The sequence below is a fragment of the Hyperoodon ampullatus genome (genome assembly GCF_949752795.1).
Source record: "Hyperoodon ampullatus genome assembly, chromosome: 14".
NCBI classification, from domain to species: Eukaryota; Metazoa; Chordata; class Mammalia; order Artiodactyla; family Ziphiidae; genus Hyperoodon; species Hyperoodon ampullatus.
The window spans coordinates 30746693-30766199 of record NC_136927.1 but is presented as its reverse complement, the minus strand read 5'-3'; the positions used below and the strand labels follow the sequence as shown (position 1 = coordinate 30766199).

Sequence of the window (19507 nt, the reverse complement as noted above, 5' to 3'; positions counted from 1 at the left end):
GTCCTGAGGCCGGTCTTCCACCTCCTCCCTGGGCATCCTTCCAGCGAGTGCCTTTTTCTAGACCAAAGTCGTCATGACACGAGTGTCCATGTGCCTGCGAGGCTGCAGGCCGGTCCTGGCCCAGCACCGGGCACCCAGCACGCCCCTGGGGCAGAGCGGGGTCCAACCTCAGCCGCAGGCCTCACGGGCGGACTTCGGAGGAACCTACCGGGGCTGAACCCCTGCTGGCAGCCAGTGCGAGGCTGGACACGGAGCAGCGGCCCACACTTTCCACCGACATCACCTCAACCCTCGGCACGAGTGGGGTGCCCCATTCATGCCTTGCACTCAACTCGGGTTTTACCTCAAGGCCCAGAAGGTCCGGCTGTTTCTGGGCCAGGCTTGAGCTGGAGAGTCAGAAGTTTCTGGAATAACCCGTGATCCCATCTCCAGGGATTTCCAGAGCTCATGCTGGTGCACGTCCGTGTGCTCGGGAAAGCTGCCCACCTCGGCACAGCATGACTTCACCTGACTGTCCTCAGCGGAGAGCCTTTCTCGCTTCCCCTGGCGCGGTAGCGACATCGCACAGGCTCCCCGCGCCCTGGTGCTGGCCTGCGAGACAGGAATGTAAGGAGCCCGCCCTCCGGGCGTGGAACCTGAGGCTCCATGGAGCCCAACAGCTGAGGGATGGAGACACGGACCAGGCTCATGGCACCTGCCTGGGGCTGGGGCCCTTTCTGAAGGGAGCACCTGAGGCGTTCTCCCAGCCCTGGGTAAGAGCTACGCCACATCCCTTTTAGGAAGTGGGGATCCCAGGCCAGGGTGGGGGCAGGGAGGGCCCAGCTGCTGCCCCTCGCCAAGCAGCTGCAGACGGCCGAGAACCTTCTCCTTCGCCTGGCCGTGGCCTTCCCGCCACAGAGCCATGGAGCAGCAGCCACACTCTTGGTAACTTTTTCTTTTATTGCCAAGTTCAGATTTACAAGGAAGTTCCAGTTTTCATTTCCACCCTCGTGTTCAGTACTCACGAAACATGAGTCATGCTGGCGAGAGCAGGTACTTCCCTGCAACAGTCCCGTAGCCCAGAAGCATGAGGTTTCCCAGCCCTGCTCCTCCTTGGGACAAGAATTATTTACATATTTTCAACTCAGAGGAACTTAAGGAACCCTTACAGTTTATGCCCAATGTCGTCATGACTACATTAAATATTTCTTATTTATTGCGTCTAGAAAAGAAGATGAGAATTGGTTCACCCTGTGCCTTTTTGAACAGTGCATCTTCAGACCTTAGAGAAATCTTGGTGTATGCCTGTGAAGAGGTGCGTTTCCTCGCTCACCCCCAGGTCGCAGTGCAGGTGCTTGGGTGGGAGCTGCCTTCTGCAGAGAGCAGCAAGCAGGGCAGGCTTGATGGGGGAAGAGCAGCACAGAGGGCCTGCCAGTGGCAGGAGGACAATCCCTCCCACCCACCCCCGGTGGGGGGGGCACGTACCTGTCTGACTTTGAGAGGCGTCCTCGCTGGCTCAAGTTCTCAAACTGGAAAGGACATGTGCTTCTCCCCAGCAACTTTCAAAGCTGACGTTAGGGGGTTCATGTGGCCAGCCCTGCCCCTGACTTGGCAAACCCAGTGGGCCCGATGTGGACTTGGGGAGGGTCTCTGCAGGGACATGGAGATGGCGGGCTGGATGGGCCTGCTGAGGCCGATCCCAGAGATCCGAGTCTGGTACTCGCGTGTCACAGGCCATGGCCCCTGCCCCGGGCTCGCCAAGGATTCCTGGCTATACCTCTCTGCCTCAGAGTCCCAGCACCTGCTGTCTGGACGGGCCCCTCTGGAGGTGCCCCCACTGTTAGATTTTCTGGGGGCTCCTGAAAACATAGCTGTGCCACTGCTGCCCAGACGGTGGAGACCTGGCTGCCAGCCGGCTGTGGGCTGCCCACAACCAAACCCTCGAGCCCACCCGGGGAGAGGCCTGCCCTTGGGCCAGACGTGGGGCGGAAGCTTGGTCTGATCGCACCTGCTATTCAAGAGCCCATGGAGGCTGGGCTGCGTTCAGCTCTCCTGCTTGGCTGATACTGCTGCAGGTCCTCCTGGGCATGCTGTCCCCCGGCCGAGACTTTCCTCTCGTAGAGCTTGAAGCCACCTGGAGCCGCTGGATTTCAGACAGCAGGCTGGTGGTCCCAGGGCAGGGTCCACACGCCTTGGCTTGTTCTTCACGATAATGCCACCAGCTGGGAGGTCACTGGCCTTCTCATTTCTGCTGCTCCAGAATCGTTTCAAAACCGGCAGTCAGTGGCTCTGGGGCTAGCCTGCCGCTGCATCCTGGCAGAAGAACCAGTGGGGCCCCTGTCCCTGACAACATGGACTTTCTCCCTCTTTCCGTTCCCCCTGCCTGTCCTTTCCAAGGGGCTCTCCTGAAGGTCATGGCTTGTCCCTCCTTGCCGGGGTCCCTGGAATTTCTGCCTAAATGGCTGCCTTTCTGAGCTGGGTCTTTCCCCTGTTGGCGCTGGCTGGGCTCACCTGCCCGGAGGGCTTCTTAAGGCTGGAGAGATCTGTCCTGGAGGCGCCACTCCCCTTCCTCAGGGGACCAGTGTGTTTCCTTCAGGAGGCTGAAGTCTGACCCGGGCAGGCCCTGCCTGACAGCAGATTGGGGGAGGTACTGGGGACCGGGTCCTCTAAGAGGTAAGCGTGTGGGGCATTTCTTGAGGCCACCTGATAACCCGGACCGGCTGACACTGACACCACGGGTGCTGGCACTCCTGTGGGACACGTGGAGGCAAGTTTTGGAAGGTCTGAGCATCAACCAGAGAGGTGAGGGTCGCTTGGCCTTGCCTGGCTGAGTAGAAAGAACCTCTTGGGAGCTTTATCGGATATAGCGGAGACCTGGCCTGCACACACCCAGCCCAAAGGGAGAAGGAACTGGGGGTTTCCATTTTAAAAAAGAGCTTGCATCTTTACAGCAGCAGCTGAGAGGAAGAGGGGCAAACCCCGAGCAGGTCCTAGGATGGTCCTGTGAGCTCGGACATCACGTCCTTGCAGCTGGGCGGGGGCTGGCTCTCGGGATGTCCCTGCATGCGGGCACCCACACCACTGAGCAGCAGGTGACGGACTCGGAGGACGGTTTCTGTGGCCTTTTCTTTGCATCATGGCCACGGGGGCTGGAATGTCTGCAGTCCTAAATCGTTCTTTCTTAGACAAATAGAGAGATGGCGACAACCGAAGGTGATGCCGGAAAACCGTCCTGTTTGGTTTCAGTCCGGAGAGACGAGGAATGGTCCTGAGTGGGGAGCTGACCGCACTATCCCCCTTTCATGGAAAGATCTTCTGGGTAACGCAAGGCCCCTACGCTGCCACGGCAGAGAAACTTTGGGTCCTCCCAGCTCTGTGTGTACCTGAGAATACGAGTCTCTCCCTTATTTTTGCTTAGAAAATACTCTAACCTTTCCAGGAAGGGACTTTTATCATTCCACAGGCTTGCAGAGTTAGTGAGTAACAAAGAAATGAGAGTCCCTTAAGACAATGGAGAAAGCCAGACTGAGAACTCTAAACCCAAAATGCTGGAAAGTTCAAGGCAAAATGAAAATGAAATCTCAACAGTAATATTACACTTCTAACATGACATCAAACCTTAGGGTGGAGGATTTTTTTTGAACTTTTAAAATAGATGTTTTTCATCTGCTGCCAGAAGCAGGAATAAATATCCAAAGGAGATGTTTATCGAAGTTTGCTTTTCTACAAATTTCTACACAAAGTGACCACGTCCGCTTCTTCTGTGCTCACTGGGGACAGTGGCAGAGGACCTTCAAGACTGGGGAGGGGCTGGCTGATGAAGGGAGTGTTGTCGGTGGGTCCTGCTGCCCTCGGGCCATGGGCTCTGACACCAGCCCAACCTCCTCTGGTTGAACCCTCAGTCATCTGGGTTCGCTGGGGTGTCGCCACTGGTCCCAGCCTGGTCTCAAAGAGGTGTGAAGTAAAAGGGGAATTCAAACGGAGCAAAGGACTGCAAGGATGGTTCGAGGCAGTTACCGGGGCTGAGGAGAACTTCGGACACTCCCGAGGTGTCTGTCGTGTCAGCTGCTCCGGGTCCCTGCCAGCGGGGGCGCACACACGAAGGGAGGTCAACTCAGTGCTCGGCGGGGCCCACCGGCTCTGGCTGCACAGCCCCCTCGTCCGGGGTCCCTGTGCCCACCGCGGCTGGTGTGGATGGCAGGGGGACGCCGGTGAGGGTGAGGAGGCTATGGGGGTCGACGGGCGGGACGAGGGTCAGTGACTCCACGCTCAGCGTGTCGGCAGTGTCCTCGCAGAGCAGGGAGATGGTGGGCTGCTGGGCGGGGATGAGGCTGGGGCACAGGTTGACTGTCTCCACGTCCGCACTCCTTGCCAGGCTCTTGCTGGGCCTGGCCTCTGCTTCTGTTTCACTGACGATCACCAACTGGTCGGGAAGGTTAGGCTGAGGCTGTTCCATAGTCATGGGGTCATCTGGGTGGGGGAGGGGCGGGAGAAAAAACAAAGGTATGCTCAGCTCTGAGATGCTCTGCTCATGCTGGCACCCCCTGTTCCCGTGCTGAACAAAGGCCCAGGGAGGTCTGGTTGGGAGATGATGTGCTGGGGGAATAGCTTGTCTCCACTTCCTCCTTCTGGGGACACAGAAGCTGGCAAATCCAGCCCTACCTAGGCCTGGGGGAAATCTGTCAGGGCCCATGGTTACTCTGACTTGTGATGCAAGGGACACATTAGGGGCTTGTGCAGAATCAATGAGTGGGTTCCAGAAGCCCAGTTCCTGGTGCCAGGAAACAGCCCAGACAGGCTCTGTGTGTGAACCACCTGCCTGATGATAAATATGCATTTAGGGAGAGAACAGGCTTGGGTGTGCTTATCACCTCAGGCCATTCCCAGAGTCTATATTTGGTAACATTTCCTCAAGAGGTAACTCCCTGCGGTATTTAAAAAAAAAAAAAAAAAAAAAGGAATTCTATACAATTTTTCAGCTTTGCAAAGCTAAAACAAAACCTCGGACTGTGGTTTTGTCGCCTGCTCCTCCTCTAAGTGCTGAGTTAGCACCCAGAAAGGGGCTGTGATCGCTCAGGCCATTCTTATCCTGAGGGTCTCCCCCAGGGGCCACGGAGAGAAACCACGTCAGGAGGAAGGCGCGGCCCGATGCAGTTATTTTAGCAGCGGCAATTTCTTTTTTTGATGCTTTTCAAAATCCGTGATTAGATTACAGACAAGTGGCCTATTTGCTTTCCAAAGACGAGCTGGCTTGGACAGAGATACCAGCTGCCACTGGGGTTCCTCGTGGGAAACATCTTTCAGGACTTCATGTGCCAGTGATTTGAAAACATGGGTACGAAGGCCGTGGGCGTCTCGCTTGGAAAGCACATCTCCTCTGTTACAGATCTTGGGGCCAACAAGGCGCCGAGGACACTGTGAGGACAATGAATCTGAAAGCACTCTGGGCCCTGGGATGATGACAGACATTTTTTGGTTCAATGTGATTCCACTTAAGTCAGTTGTATTTTTTTTTTTTCTTAAGCCAAAACGAAACAGAACCGCAAACTGAACACAGAGCAAAAGAATGGAAAAACCAAGAGCAAAATAAAACCGAAGGGCATACAGAATGGGATGAAGGAGAGGAAGAGGATCCCCAGCGTGGAGAGGAAGCTCAAAGCAACAGATCAAGTCTCCCAGAGGACACGTCGTAGCTTCCCACAGGACTCCCGGGCACGGTGAGCTCGGAAAGGCCCCAGGCCACTTCTTCACAAGGCCTTTTTTCTTCTTTTCGTTCTTTCTTTCTTTCTTTTTTTTAAAAGAGAAATAAGGCCCAGAGAAAACCACTGCGTGGGGCTTTGGGTCTGTCCTCGCTCTGAGAGGGTGGCAGTGGGACATGGGTGAGCACTAGTGGAAAAAATGATTTGAGGTGTGATCTCAGCCCACAAATGCTGAGTAAACACCCCACACACTTTCTGGTTTCTCTGAATTTCAATGAATTTGCTCCACTCAGGACGCCTTGTGGTGACGGGCTGGTTTCAAGGCCTGGGCTCAGGTTGTGACCCATCGCAATCTGAACGTGGGGCTCTGAGTACAGGCTCACCTTGCTTCAAACAAGCGTGTCCAGGAACTTACGTGCATAAGGACCCACGTGTCAGCTTAGCTGATGACGAGGCAGTTTAGAAATGACTGATTCTCCAAGGGCACTTTTGTGCCACCTGGAGACAGAGCTTCAGAGCATTTCTTTCACGTTTTCTCCAGACTTCTCTGTGAGAATTCCCTCTTTGCTTGGGTCTGCATTTGCACGCAGATACTCAAAAGGGCCGACAAACCACTTTCCCTGATCCCTAACGGGGTTTCTGGTGATAAGAATGATCAAGTGTGTGGGAAAGTTGCTATCAAATATATTAGAAAACAAATCAGCGAACGATGCCACACACACAAAACTGGTTCCTTCTTTAGGAAGAGAACCAACAATTTTATTAAAAGGGTTGGTTTTTCCCCTGAAAAACAGACTCTTCCTATTTTTTTTTTTAAATAGGAAAAATAACCTCCTCTTACCCATCACCTACAACATTGTTCTTTCTACCTATCTATCTACCTACCTACCTATTTAAAAAAATGCTTTTTATTTTTGGCTGTGTTGGGTCATCGTTACTGCACGCGGGCTTTCTCTAGTTGTGGTGAGCAGGGGCTACTCTTCGTTGCAGTGTGCAGGCTTCTCATTATGGTGTCTTCTCCTGTTGCAGAGCACGGGATCTAGAGCGCAGGCTCAGTAGTTGTGGCGCATGGGCTTAGCTGCTCCGCGGCATGTGGGATCTTCCCGGACCAGGGCTGGAAACCATGTCCCCTGCATTGGCAGGCAGATTCTTAACGACTGCGCCACCAGGGAAGCCCCCTACCTACCTATTTTTAAACCAAGAACTGCTTCCTGAATGTTAGCTACAAATTTATGCATTCAAGAGGCGGAAAAAAACCAAGAACTCTGCCAAGTTTTCACGGGGGGAAAATTACCTAGCGAGGACACAGTTTATGGTCAGTTTATGGTCAACTCGCAGTGGTCACTGCTAACCCTCTGGCCTCGCTCACCTGCTGGTGTTTCCGAGCTCTGAGGGCACAGGTTGGGGCCTGACCCAGGAAACGAGTGGAGGCTGGAGCGGGAAAGCCCGACGTCCAGGTTCCCGTGAGGGATGCTCGGCCTCCCCATGGTGCTGCCTCAAGTTGACACCAAGGCAGCGGGTCCCCTGAGTCCCTGGCCAGCACCCTCGGAAGCTGATCTGTGGCTCTAGGGCAGGGGCTCAGCTGACCCCTGGCGAGTGAGTGACAGTTTCCAATAAAAATGAGGATTGGATGTACTCAGGCCAGGGGAGGTGAGACTGAGAGACATGGGGAAGAAAAGGACAGAGCAGCACAGCAAGTTGGAGGGCAAAGCTCAGAGGAAGCAGCTTTTAAACGCAAGAGAAGGCAAAGGCTCCTGCCTGGCAAGTGCAGCTGCCCAGCGGGAGGGCACAGGTGGGAAACCCTATGAGAAGCATCGCGGGAGGGTGGCAGTGACCACGGCCCACCCGCGGCCACTATTTGGAGTTCTAAACGCAAGAAGGGGAGATGATGGAGTCACATCCGCCAGTGCGCTTACAAGTGAAATGACTTGGCCTCTGGCTGGAACGTGATGGAATCTACCACTTAGCTTCGAGCAAGGCTGGGGGATAAAGGGAAAAGGAAAAGAAAAAAGCAACTAGTTGACTTCTTTGTGGCTTTTTGCAAATTCTACTGCCCAACCCTTGGGGCCTAAACTGGGGGGCCCCTGCGGGGATGGGGCTGGAGAACCCCCCTAGCTCAGGGCCTGCACCGAGCCTGGTGCGGAGGACAGCGTTTCCAAGCTGCCCGGGGCTGCCTCGGAGGAGCTGACATAGGGGTGAAGGGCCGGGGGTTCGGTCCTCAGGCGGGATGAGGCCAGAAAGGGACTGGAGCTGAGGAAATGGCTCGGGTCAGTGGCCCGGGCTCCCCGTGCCCTCGCCTGGCATCCTGGGAGCCTGCTGGTGTGGAAATGCAGCGTGCAGGGGCGTCGCGGGCCGAGGAGGCTACCGGAGGAGACCTGCCTGCAGTGACCGTGCCAGAGGTGCCGTGACAGCTGCCGATCGAAGCACTAAACCCAGTGGCCGCCGTGACTGTCGGCCTCCGACAGGCTGAACACTCGCCGGCGTCCTTTCCTGCCACTCCTGACTAGAGGGAAACACAGCGACAGATCATAGAAAGCCTTTAACAACGGGACGGAGAAGGTGACACGGAGGGGGGACACAGAGCAGCGATGGACGCGAAGCATCGACGAGAGCGTGAGGCAGGGGGGCCTGACCCAGCAGGTGCTGGTGACGCTGCCCCCATGCAGGCAGGACACCCCCATTCCGCCCCCCACGATGAGGCGGTGTTGGGACAGCTAAGAACCAGATCATCCGCCTGTGGGACTCAAAGACGGGTAAAGACGGCAGAGGTCAGTCCTGTCGGGAAGGAAATTCTCGGGGTCATCGGCGACACTTGGTCTCGGTGAGCACCCTCGGGGGCGGAGGAACAGAACTGCCTGTTGGTGAAGATGAAAACCCTGCATCCCTGGGCCAGTCTGAGGAGGGAAGGGTGTGTGGTTGGGGGATCGGAGCCAAAGCAAGTTAGGGAAACAAGTAGATTTCTGACCCCAACTGATGAGGCCGAGGGCTCTCAGTGGCAGCCACCGAAGCCACCAGCACGGCTCTGGGAGAGCCTCCCGTGACCCCCTCCCTAGTCACCCCCTCCCCAGCCACGAGGTGACACTCTCCCGGCCACACTCTGGTGATCCGCACCTTTGAAACCAAGACTGAACCACAGCAGCAAGATCTGAGGGCAGATGCCAAGCGGCTGCAACAAAAATGTTAGGAGCATCTCCCTGGGGAGGAACGGCCACCTCTGAGACAAAACCGGGATTACATCAGGGCTTAAGATGAGTGCCACGGAGCACAACAAGGCGAAGGGACTGAACTGTAGGCTGAAAAATGGTTAAAATGGCACATTTGATGTTACGTGTATTTTACCGCAATAAAAAAAATTAACGTCATGGATAAAACTGCGGAGAAAAGAGAACACGTTTGGCTTGGGGTTTTGTCCTTAAAAGTCCCACCTGACCACGGTGCCCGGGGTCAGTAACACACAGGTTGGCCCTGGGCTGTCTGGTGCTCAGCTGGCCCAAATGGGATGGTGCTCTGGGGTGAAGGTCGTACTTTCAGACAATCATCTCAGGGAGCAGGTGAGGATGGGGGAGGGAGGGCCCGCGTCAGGCTCCCAGCACAGGGCCACCAGGAACCAAGCTCTTCCTTCTTTCTATAAACCCTTAGGGGAGAGTCAGAGTGGCCCCAGCTCAGAACTCCCTGGCTCTGAAAATGGACGCTGGAAAGAGCAGCCTGGCCTTCAGTCTGACTTCATTTTTTAACAAACGATTTTCTGTCATCCTCCTCAAAGTGGCTCACCCAGAACACCTGTGAAATGCAACAGATTGGAGATTGGAGGCAGAGTGGCTGTTTGAGGAACATGGTGTAGGTCACAGAGCTCTTAGCTGAGGAGACGGCTTTCTTACTAGAATCCCACGCTGTGTGTGCGTGTGTGTGCGTGTGCGTGTGTGTGTGTGTGCGTGTACAGGCATAACCCAGAAGATATTTCTAAAGTATTCCTACTGATCCTACATTTGGTTCTAAAATTGGATCTATTTTCTCTTTCCCGCCATATGTTTTCTGCAATTTCAGCTTCTCAAAACCATAAAACGTTTAGGGAAAAAAAAAATGCCGATTCCAACCCTGTAATTTTCTCCCTGGGGAATAAGCCGAGGCCCACGAGGCTGGCTATACCGTTTGAGCAGGCAAAAGGGTCCTGGACTTTTCCACAGCGTGGGGCGCCCAGCTCTCCCCAGAAAGACTAGAGGATTTCAGGGCACTGTCTTTAAAGGACAGTGGGAACAGGTGGGCTCACGCATCAGGTGCTAAACCCAGATGGTAAACCCTGTTGGGCACAGCTTTAACAGGTAAATAATCGACAATGAAAATAAAATCCCCTTGTCCCCAGCTCTTTCTGGTTGGTTCCTTTGGTTACCACAGAATTCAGTTTTGACCTTTCTGTCTGGGGTGTCTCTTGGCCCCGATTTGAGGGCCTGTACTTGCTGAGGAGTCACTCACAAGGGCCTACCATGTGCCTTTGGTGTGTGAAGGAGACTCAGAAGCAGAGCAGAGGGTGTCTCTGGGCGACTGGCAAAGTGGTGACGCCTCTAGGCGGTGACCCTTCCCCCTTCTGGTGATGGTCCCTCTGCCTGTGCTGGGTCTGCAGCCGCCGCTTGGGCCTCAGCCCTGATGGGCGTAGGGGCTGTTTCTCAAACACAGACTGCCCCCTGAGTCTGTATGTGGAAGGGTGGAATTGATAGGTAGATCCCAGAAAGATAGGGAAAAGGAATCAACTTGTCACCAGGCAGTTTCCGGGCTGGGCCTTGGTGGACTGTGTGACACCCAAAGGCCACCTTCTTCAGGGAGCCCTGGCCCAGTCACCCCCTCATCCTCAGGCTTTCACCTCCAGTGACACTTTCTCTGGGAGTCTCTGGCCCCGCCCGCAGCCTCCAGTTCACAGCTTGTAACTGGACACTTATCTGTGTGGTCCTCTGATAGACTCGGCCTCCCCTGCCAGCCTGTGCCTTCCAGGCTTTGCTACCCTCTGTGCCCAGGACATGTGCATAGTAGCGGGTGGCGTGGGGTACCAAGGCCGAGGTAGGAAGAGGCAGAGAGAAGAGCCTCTTAGGTGGGGTGTCGGGGCTGGCAGGTGGAGGGCCACGCTCAGAGGGACCCTTCTGAGATCAGGCCTGGTGTCCACAAGGCCCGAGGCGCTCAGACTGGAGGCCCCATGGGAAGCTGAGGAAATCCGTATTAGGGATAAGCGTGGGCCTCTTTCAACTCCAGGCAGGGAACGCTAGGGTCCCCTGGGCTGGACAGAGGGCGGAGGCGGAAAACACAACCAAGCGTCAGAGCAGTTTCACACCCTCATCTGGGGGTGAACCCATCTGGGCTGGCAGAGGCGGTCATCTGGGGTCCATTTTGCTGCTGATTTGGGGACCACTGGGCTTCCCCCCGCCCCCGGAGCTGCACAGCCCTGCTTTCGCCGGCTGGGGCTGCACAGCAACCTGGGCCTCTGTGAATGGGCTGAGGCTCTTCATCTGGCTCTAGAGCAGCTGTTGCCTGGGGAGGAGAGATGTGCACCCTTCATAGGTGGCCCCCAACCACGATCGGAACCCGAGGCCCAGGTCTCAGGGACACCCCATGGAGGCACCTGGGACAGACTTAGGAACCGAAGCGATGCTCCGCTGGGCTGTCTCAGGAGGCGGAGTAGGGCTCTGGGTTGCTAAGGCTGGGTCCCTATCTGGGCCCCCCTGCCACCAGCTGCAGCAGCATGGCCAAGCTGTGTGACCTCTCCAAGCCCCTGTGTTTTCAACAGCACAGTGTGAGGTGGAGGGTGGCAGGACGCAACAAGGGGGTGTCTGTAACGTATTTGTGAGCACTGTGCCTGACACGTGGGTTTTGGGAGCAGTGCCTACCGGGACGCCCCGTGGCGGGTGCACACCCAGAGGGCTGGGTGGGGGCGGGGGGGGGTGGGGCCAGGCCACATCAACGGCTGAGAGTGCGAGGGTTGCCCCTGGCTTTTACGGGTATCCCTGCGCGATTCCAGGTTTCGACCCCATGGAGCAGAGACACGGAAAACTGGGCCTGTCTCATGCCCTGGTAGATGGTATCTCTCAGGTGCTTTCCTGACCAAACCCTGAGGTGCAAGGTGTGGCTTCAAGGGCAAAGAAACCCCTGGAGTTAGCTAATTCCGGCTGCAAACAGCCTGGTGGCTGCTCTCCACTCTAACTTCCTGGACTCCGGGAAGCTCTGGAAACACAGGGTCAGGAATGCTTCCGATTCTGCACTGTGTCCTCCAAAGCCACTTTGAGGACAAGTGGCTCTGTGGCTGGGCTGCAGATGTTTGCCATCCAGGCTGGCTGGGCTGTGGAGGAGAGGCCCTGACCCAACCTGTGGCCCAGCTGGCCCTCCAAGGATGCTGCCTCTGGCAGGTGGTGGCCAGGCCCTGTGGTGGAAAGTCTGGTGGCTTCCAAATCAGACGCCTGAACACTGGGCCACCACCCTGGGCTGCCTTCAACCCGGGAACGGGCAGAAGGGCACCTGTCCCAACAAAAAGCTGCCTCTCTTCTTCCGTCCAGCATGGCTCGGTAGAACACCAGGCAGATGCTGGAACCGTCTGGGTAGACCTGCCTTACAGGGAACATGGAAACCCCACGTGGTGTTCTCTGGATGTACCCGGTGGCTGAAGGCCGGCCTGCAAGTTTGGCATTGAGAGGAAGTGACTGGTGGTCCTCCTGAGATCTGCCGCCCCAGCCCGTGGGCACCAATGTTCTCTCCTTCCAGGGATCAACAGTTGGCTCTTCAGTGGAGAGTGAAGCACCAGCCGCCCAACAGGACGGCCCTGCATCAGGAGGTGAGTTATTTCAGCGTCTACGGAGATTTGGACAGGCAGGCTGGGCCCCAGGCTTTTACTGTCAGGCAGCATAAAAAATGGGGCCTTGCGCGCTTGTCTCCGCAGGCCTGCCAGGGACACACCGATCGGGAGCAGACAGCCGGGGGCCTGACCATCACTTCTCGACCTGACAGCCAGGCTAACAGCCCCTGCATTTCTGAGTTGAGAAGACATGTCGTTGGCACCGAGCAGGGGATGGTGGGGGTAGGGATGGAGGGGCTGAGGGAGGCCAAGAACAAAGAAACTAGCGCAAGGTGCAAGGTGGGCAAGGGCAGAGCCCCAGGGCCCACGCTCAGGTGGGCAGCTGCGCACCCAGGCACGAGTTTGATAATGCGGGTCTTTGCTGGCTTCAGTTTTAGGCAAAGAAGTGTATGGCTCATTGGTTCGCTTAGCTGTTGGCTGCGCCTCCTTAAAAATGAAAAAAGGCATACACAGCCGCACCAGGAAGAGACCTTTCACCCAAAATGCAATTGTAAGTATGTGTGTGTGTTTGGGTCCACACAACAGAGACACAGAACTCCGTGCACATGCAGGCAGGACGCGGGTACAAACATGAGCACATAAACACACAACCCTGCACTCTGGCCCCCAGAGCCAGCATGAGACCAGGCTTCAGGGGGAGGCAGAGGGCTGATCTCGGCTTCTGAGAAAGCTCTGTCTGAATTTCCCAGCTACGAGCCTGGGAACAGCAGCAGCAACTGCTTGGATACACAGCCAACCTTAAGTCGGGCTCAGAAATAGCTCAGACAGGGCAGTCATCTTCCCTGGGCTGGGGCAGGGAGGGGAGCAGGTGCCGAGTGGACGGGGGTCTACGGGAGGTGGCTTGAGGGTCACCTTGCTGCTGGGGCCCCATGAATGTCAGTCGGAGATGGAGGTAATGGATGCTGTGGGAGGGGGGAGGGGCTGCAGGCCAGAGCTGCCCTGAGCCACAGGCATGGAGACCAGGCGGGGTTAACCCTTTGCTGAGAAAAGTGGAAGCTGAAAACTCCGCAGAGAGGTGCGGGAGCCCAAGGGGATCTCTGTCTCTGGTGCCAAGCGGACGGTGGCCAGGGGTCCCCCGATTTCCTGGCGCCGTGGTGGGTGCCGCCCTGGAGCACCGCTTTTGTCGAGACCCATCGATCTATCACTTAACAAGAGTTTGCACAGGTGTCCCTGAAATATGATGGGTGAGGGCTCTGGATGGGACCCTGCAGGAACAGCAAAGGACACTGAGGGTCCCCAAATGGGGGCGCAGACCAGAGTTATGGGGGGGATCTCTCAAATCAGAGATGTCCGGGGCCCTCCAGGCCCACGGGTCACCCGCCGGGCTGTGAAGTGTCATGCACCCTCAAGGCCCTGCTCCTCTAGCTGCATCTTGGGGCCGCGTTGCTCAGGAAATAAGCCGGCATCTGCACTCCCGGGATCTCAGGCCCTGCGGCGAGGGGCTCACGTGCAAGGGGCTCACGGCAGCTCAGAGCACAGGGTGACCACGCACACGTCTCGCTCCAGGCTCCCTGCTCAGGGGGTCTCTCTGTGCCACATCTACACTTGTGACAGTTACAGGAGGGCAGGATGTGACTCTAGCCCACCCTGACAGACTCTCAAAAGGGCGGCAAGATGCACCCCCCCCCCCCCGTCACAGACAACTGGACTGCACCAAACATTTAAAGAAGAAACTGGTGTGTTATGGAGGAGAAAAAAAAAATTAGCAGAGACACGATTCTTTCGCCAGAGTTCAAACAATCATGCCTGGGAGACCCCTCCTCGTGACACCTAAGGCTCCGGAGGTGATAATGGGGAGAATTTAGGCTCAGCTGCCTGCCACCGGGGAGGCCTTCCAGTGGGCCGGCCTGCAAAGGGAGTGATTCCTCCCCTGCGGGGAGCCGACAGCCGCCTGCCGCCAACAGCACGTCCCAGCGGATGCGGACCCCCGAGTGGCAGTGTCCCCAGACACAGCGGTGGGGAGCAGCTGAGGGTCGGGGCTCTCAGGTGGAGGGGTCGCGGGGTTCCCTCAAGTCCCCCCACTGCACCGTGTCCGTGGCCAATACCTGCGGGGCTCTGGGCGGCCGAGGGGCTGGACGACGAGCGGGCGCCCGCCGAGTCGCAGTGGCTGGCGCTCCCACTGCCACTGGGGCTCCCGCTGGCAGACGGCGACGGCGAGGACAGGGAGGACGAGCTGTGCTGGTTCATGCACTGGGCCACGGCGAAGCCTGCAAGACAAGGCGGGACGTGACCCAGTGGGAGGGACAGGCGGCCTGGCGGGAGGGGCGCTACCTCCCTGGGGACTGCATGTGTGGCCCCCTGTGGCAAGCTCCCACGGCGAAGGCTGGGCTGGGGGCCTCCGCGTGAGGGTGGCGCTAAACGACACAAAGCCGGCTCCTTCGGAGTCTGGGTCTGCTCCCCGTTATCAGCTGAGCTCGCCGGGCCTGGGACTGACCTGGACACGCTGCGAAGCTGTTTCAAGGGAAAGGGTGCAGCCGCCCTAGAGCCGGGGTGCGGGGGACTTGGGGCGGGGCTGAGCCGTAAATCAGTGCTGATGCTGGCTCTGCACCGCGCAGGCTGCGCCCTTGAAGGGGACACACAGCCTCGGGGCTCAGAGGCGTCCTGGTGAAGTTCACAGAGGGACTCGGGACATCCTCAAGGCCGAACCTCGGTACCTTTGCTCACACACTCGAGTTCTGCCAGGGGCTCTTAACGCCACACTGGGCCGGAGGGGAGACCCTGAAAACGCTCCCTGCCAGAGAATCTGCTCTGCCCTGGCGGGTCTGGTGGCGAGTTTGGTGGGAAGAAGGAAAGTTCTGGTGAAAAGCTAGCAATCACAGAGATTCACTTGGCCCTCAGAGCAACTCCAGGTTTGGGATGGGGACCGCACATTTCTGGGGCCTGCGGCCTTCACAGCCTGGGAAGAGCCCGGGGGAGTGAAGGAGCCTCACAATTTGGAGACCTGCAGACCTGGGCAAACCCTGCTTCACCAGCAGAAGCACTAGGACGCGTGCCCAGTGTCGTTTCTCAGGTGCTGGCGGGCCGTGTGTCACCGGCCTCTCCCCACCCCGCTGCAGCAGGGGTACATGGGGAGAACAAGGCGGGTACAAGCAGGCCCATCCAGCCTGCTCCGCGCTTGGCACGCGGTGGGAGCAGGCTGTTCTCTATGACGGAAGGGGGCCCTTCTGACCGAGCCGCGCCGGAGCCCCTCCTCCAGTAGGCATGTGCCTTCCCAGACCCTGACTCCTGCCTTGGTACATACAGCCTGCTTTTCTAAAGGGCCGCGGCTTCTGATTTCATCCACGAAACACGGGAAAGCTCCCAAGGAACAAACGCCTTGTCAACGCTCCCAGGAGCCTGTGCAGACTGTGCTGGCTCCCCAGGAGCTCTGTGCTCTGTGCCCCGCCTGTTTCTGCACCAAGTCAGGGCAGGGATGGGGGCCAGTCCTCCTCCCATCTGAGAGTGGGGACCCCAACCCTCCTGGCCAGTCACATCAAGCCTCGCCACCCCGAGCACACTCACCCCGGCCCCAAACCTCAGGCTCTCCGCCTGCGCCGCCTGCACCTCTCTCGGCCCAGAGCCCACTGACACTTCTTCCAGCAGGTTCTCCAGGCCTGACCACGCCTTTCTCAGAACTCAGGAAGGCAGCGGGGTATCGAGCAGGGGTTGGAGAACTATGGCCCTCTGACTGTTTGTTAAATAAAGTTTTACTGGAACACAGCCATGCCCTTTGCTTACATTCTGCCTGTGGATACTTTCAAGCTACAAAGGCAGCACTGGGCCATTGCAAGAGAGGCCGCACACGGCCCACAAAGCCTGAAATATTTCACTCCCCGGCCCTCAAGGGAAACAGTGTGCACAGCCTGGAAGAGGATGGGGGCACTGGCTCTGGCACCAGAAAAGCCTGGGCTCCATACTGATCCGCTCGCTTACCAGCCGCGGGGTCCTGGGCAAGTCTCCCCACTTCCCTGAGCCTCCTTCCCTCCACCCGCTGGTGGGCAGGCCTGGTGGGGAGGCATGCAAGGGGACCCGATGCTCTGTCCCCACCTCAGGACTTAGGGGAACCCACACCCAGCCACCGTGGAGAAGCTCTTTTGTACTAATGTTTGTGTAAGATTATTTTTGTCTAAGGATCAAAAGCTGGGTCTATTTATACCCCCAGCCAGGCCATCCCGGGTTTCAGGCGATGTGACTGCACGCAGATGCGAGGCCTGGAGGGAGCACAGTGGGTAAATTCCCCGCACCCACCAACGGCGGAGAACAGCAGGATTACCGTGCTGGAGTTCTGAGGAAGAGGCATCATGTGATATACTGCGTGTGTGGTGGCAGGGCCTCAGATTAAGCACGGCAAACATCAAGGCGAATCCAAACACCAGCCAGGAAGATTCCCAGGGGGAAGGCAGCCACAGCCCCACAGAACCAGCTTAATAGCTGCTTACTTCTTAATCACGTCAAGTGGTAAACCCCCAAGTTTACAAGCTGTTTACTTGCCTTGAAAATGAATCACTCCTTAACAAATCAAAATGTCAGGATAGCTTTCCCTGAGCTGCTTATTTATCAGAACCGTGAACAGAGGGGCCGGAGACTGTGGTGAGAGAGTTGAGACTAAGCCGACCCTGTTACACTTCCGACAAACGCCCCAGCCAGAAAGAATGACGTGGCAGTCACCAAGGTGGTCACCCACACCTTCTCTTAAGACACACATCTTGGGACTTCCCTGGTGGCACAGTGGTTAAGAATCTGCCTGCCAATGCAGGGCACATGGGTTCGACCCCTGGTCCAGGAAGACCCCACATGCCACGGAGCAACTAAGCCCGTGCGCCACAACTACTGAGCCTGTGTGCCTAGAGCTTGTGCTCCGAAACAAAGAGAAGCCACTGCAGTGAGAAGCCTACGCACCACAACGAAGAGTAGCCCCCGCTCGCTGCAACTAGTGAAAAGCCCACACGCAGCAACGAAGATCCAATGCAGCCCCCCCCCCAAAAAAAAAAAAAAAAAGACACACATCTTCTCTCTCATGCACTTTAACGCCCTGGTTTATTACTGTAAGACATGTGGGGTGGAGTGTGTGGGGTAGCAGACGAGATGCTGAGACTGAGGTCAGGATACTCAAGTTCCTTCATTTGGAGAACGGATTAGGGGTCAAGCCATAGGTTGACAAAAAATATGGTGCACCTTCTGTAGGTGCTAACAGAGAGAGAAAACAAAAAAACACCAACCGCTGATACCACCCATTTGCGGGTCTAGCTGAGCAGAGGCAACTGAATGCATCTTTCCCTTGTCTGCTGCTACTAAAAATCCACCTCCCCTCTTTCCATGGCCTGGGGACTCAGAAAGTCTCAGTGAAGTTTTTTGTTTGTTTGTTTGGTTGGTTTTTTTGCGGTACGTGGGCCTCTCACTGTTGTGGCCTCTCCCATTGCAGAGCACAGGCTCCGGACGCGCAGGCGCAGCGGCCATGGCTCACGGGCCCAGCCGCTCCGCGGCATGTGGGATTTTCCCGGACCAGAGCACGAACCTGTGTCCCCTGCATCGGCAGGCAGACTCTCAACCACTGCGCCACCAGGGAAGCCCTTTGTTTGTTTGTTTTTTAGCTTGGTGCCCAGACTCCCCTTGCAATTTCATGGGGCTCCTCCCCAGAACGAGGCGGCAACACTTTGAGAGCCAGTTTGACATGTCAGGGGTCAGGAGGGCTCTGCAGAGAACTCAAGACAAGCACCTGGCCCCCTGCTCTTCTCCCGGGGAGGCAGTTCTCGATGAACTAGCTTTGGCGGGGGTGCCGAGGGGTTTTCTGGGCGCGAGTCAAACACCCATGGGCTGCCAAGTACTTGCAGATGCCCAGATGCTCCAGAGATCATGGGACAAGGGCACAGGCAAACAGGTCTCCCTGAGAGCTCCTCTAGCAGATAAAATTCTTGGCCGTCCCCGAGTATGTCTCAAGAACAGCCTGTGAGATGCATATCAAAGGCCGTATGGGTTTTTACACCAGCCAGCTGATTCCACATCTAGAACCTGACTGATGCTGCGGAAGGCGCCGTGGGTGGGTCCACGGATGTTCAAAGCACTGGTGTGTGTGACACCAGGGAGATCCCTCTAGGGAGCTGGAGGCACTCGGAACATCCACCAATCAGGGAAAAGCCAAATCGAGTCTCCTACGCCGGGTTGACCAAATCCTCGGCCGCTGTTAGACATGCTGGTGTAAAAGCAGATGAAGTGCTGAGGGAAACGCTCAAGACATAGTAAATAAAAAAAGGTTAGAAAGATAGTAAATAAAAAAAGGTTAGAAAGAGCACGTCCCACCTGCTCCCACTGCTGTAAAAAAAATAAAAGGTTAAAAAAAAAATCTAGGCTCTGCCTCCCTCCTTGTCTGGGCAGCAGAGCAAACAGACTGCAGGGACTGAAGCAGAAGTCGCGGGAGAACCAGGTGGTTTGCTATGGTGAGTTTAATTTTTTCGTGCTTGTCTGAATTTTCCAAGACTCCTACCACAAATAGTATCTTGAACCAGAAAAAGAACGGAGGATGAAGGAAGGCACACGAGCCGTCTGGGAACTGGGCAGGCTGAAGCTGCTGGGTCCCTAACACAGTCCTGGGATCTGTTCTGGCCTCCAAAGCTCTCTCTCCTGGACCCACTAAGAACCTCCCCACAGCTGGGGCCAGATGCCAAGCTCCATAGCAGGCGGGCCAACGGTGAAATGCATCCCTTGCTTTCCAGGAGCCCTGGGCTTCACAGGGTCAGGCTGGGGTCTTCCTGCTGCCCTCTGGCCCCATTCTGACAGTTATTCTGGGAAGGTGAACTCGTGAGTAACTCTCTGGCGTTTGTCAAGCACAAAAATACCACAAAAAGGTCAGCCTTCTATTTTAGGTCCACTGCTAGAGGGAGCACTGGGCTGGGAGTCAGAACCCCAAGTTCGAATTGAAGCTCTGCCCAAACGGCCTTGTGACCTTGGACAAGCCCCCTCTTCTCCACGAGTCTTCACGTCTTTATGCGAAACAGTACAGTGAGTGAGGGTCTCCTGGCTTAAA

General features: G+C 56.6%; 1 protein-coding gene across 2 annotated transcripts in view; it reads right to left on the bottom strand.

The window, feature by feature from the left end:
- Positions 1–4093: 4093 nt before the first annotated feature.
- The window catches only part of CLEC16A (C-type lectin domain containing 16A), a gene marked incomplete at both ends in the record, with an annotated part of 206270 nt that continues 190856 nt past the window's right edge, over positions 4094–19507 (bottom strand). For both annotated transcript variants that reach the window (XM_079719268.1, XM_079719269.1), the window contains 2 exons: positions 4094–4449; positions 14553–14714. In XM_079719268.1, the coding sequence (XP_079575394.1) occupies positions 4094–4449; positions 14553–14714 (518 nt within the window). The remainder of the gene's footprint in view (positions 4450–14552; positions 14715–19507) is intronic.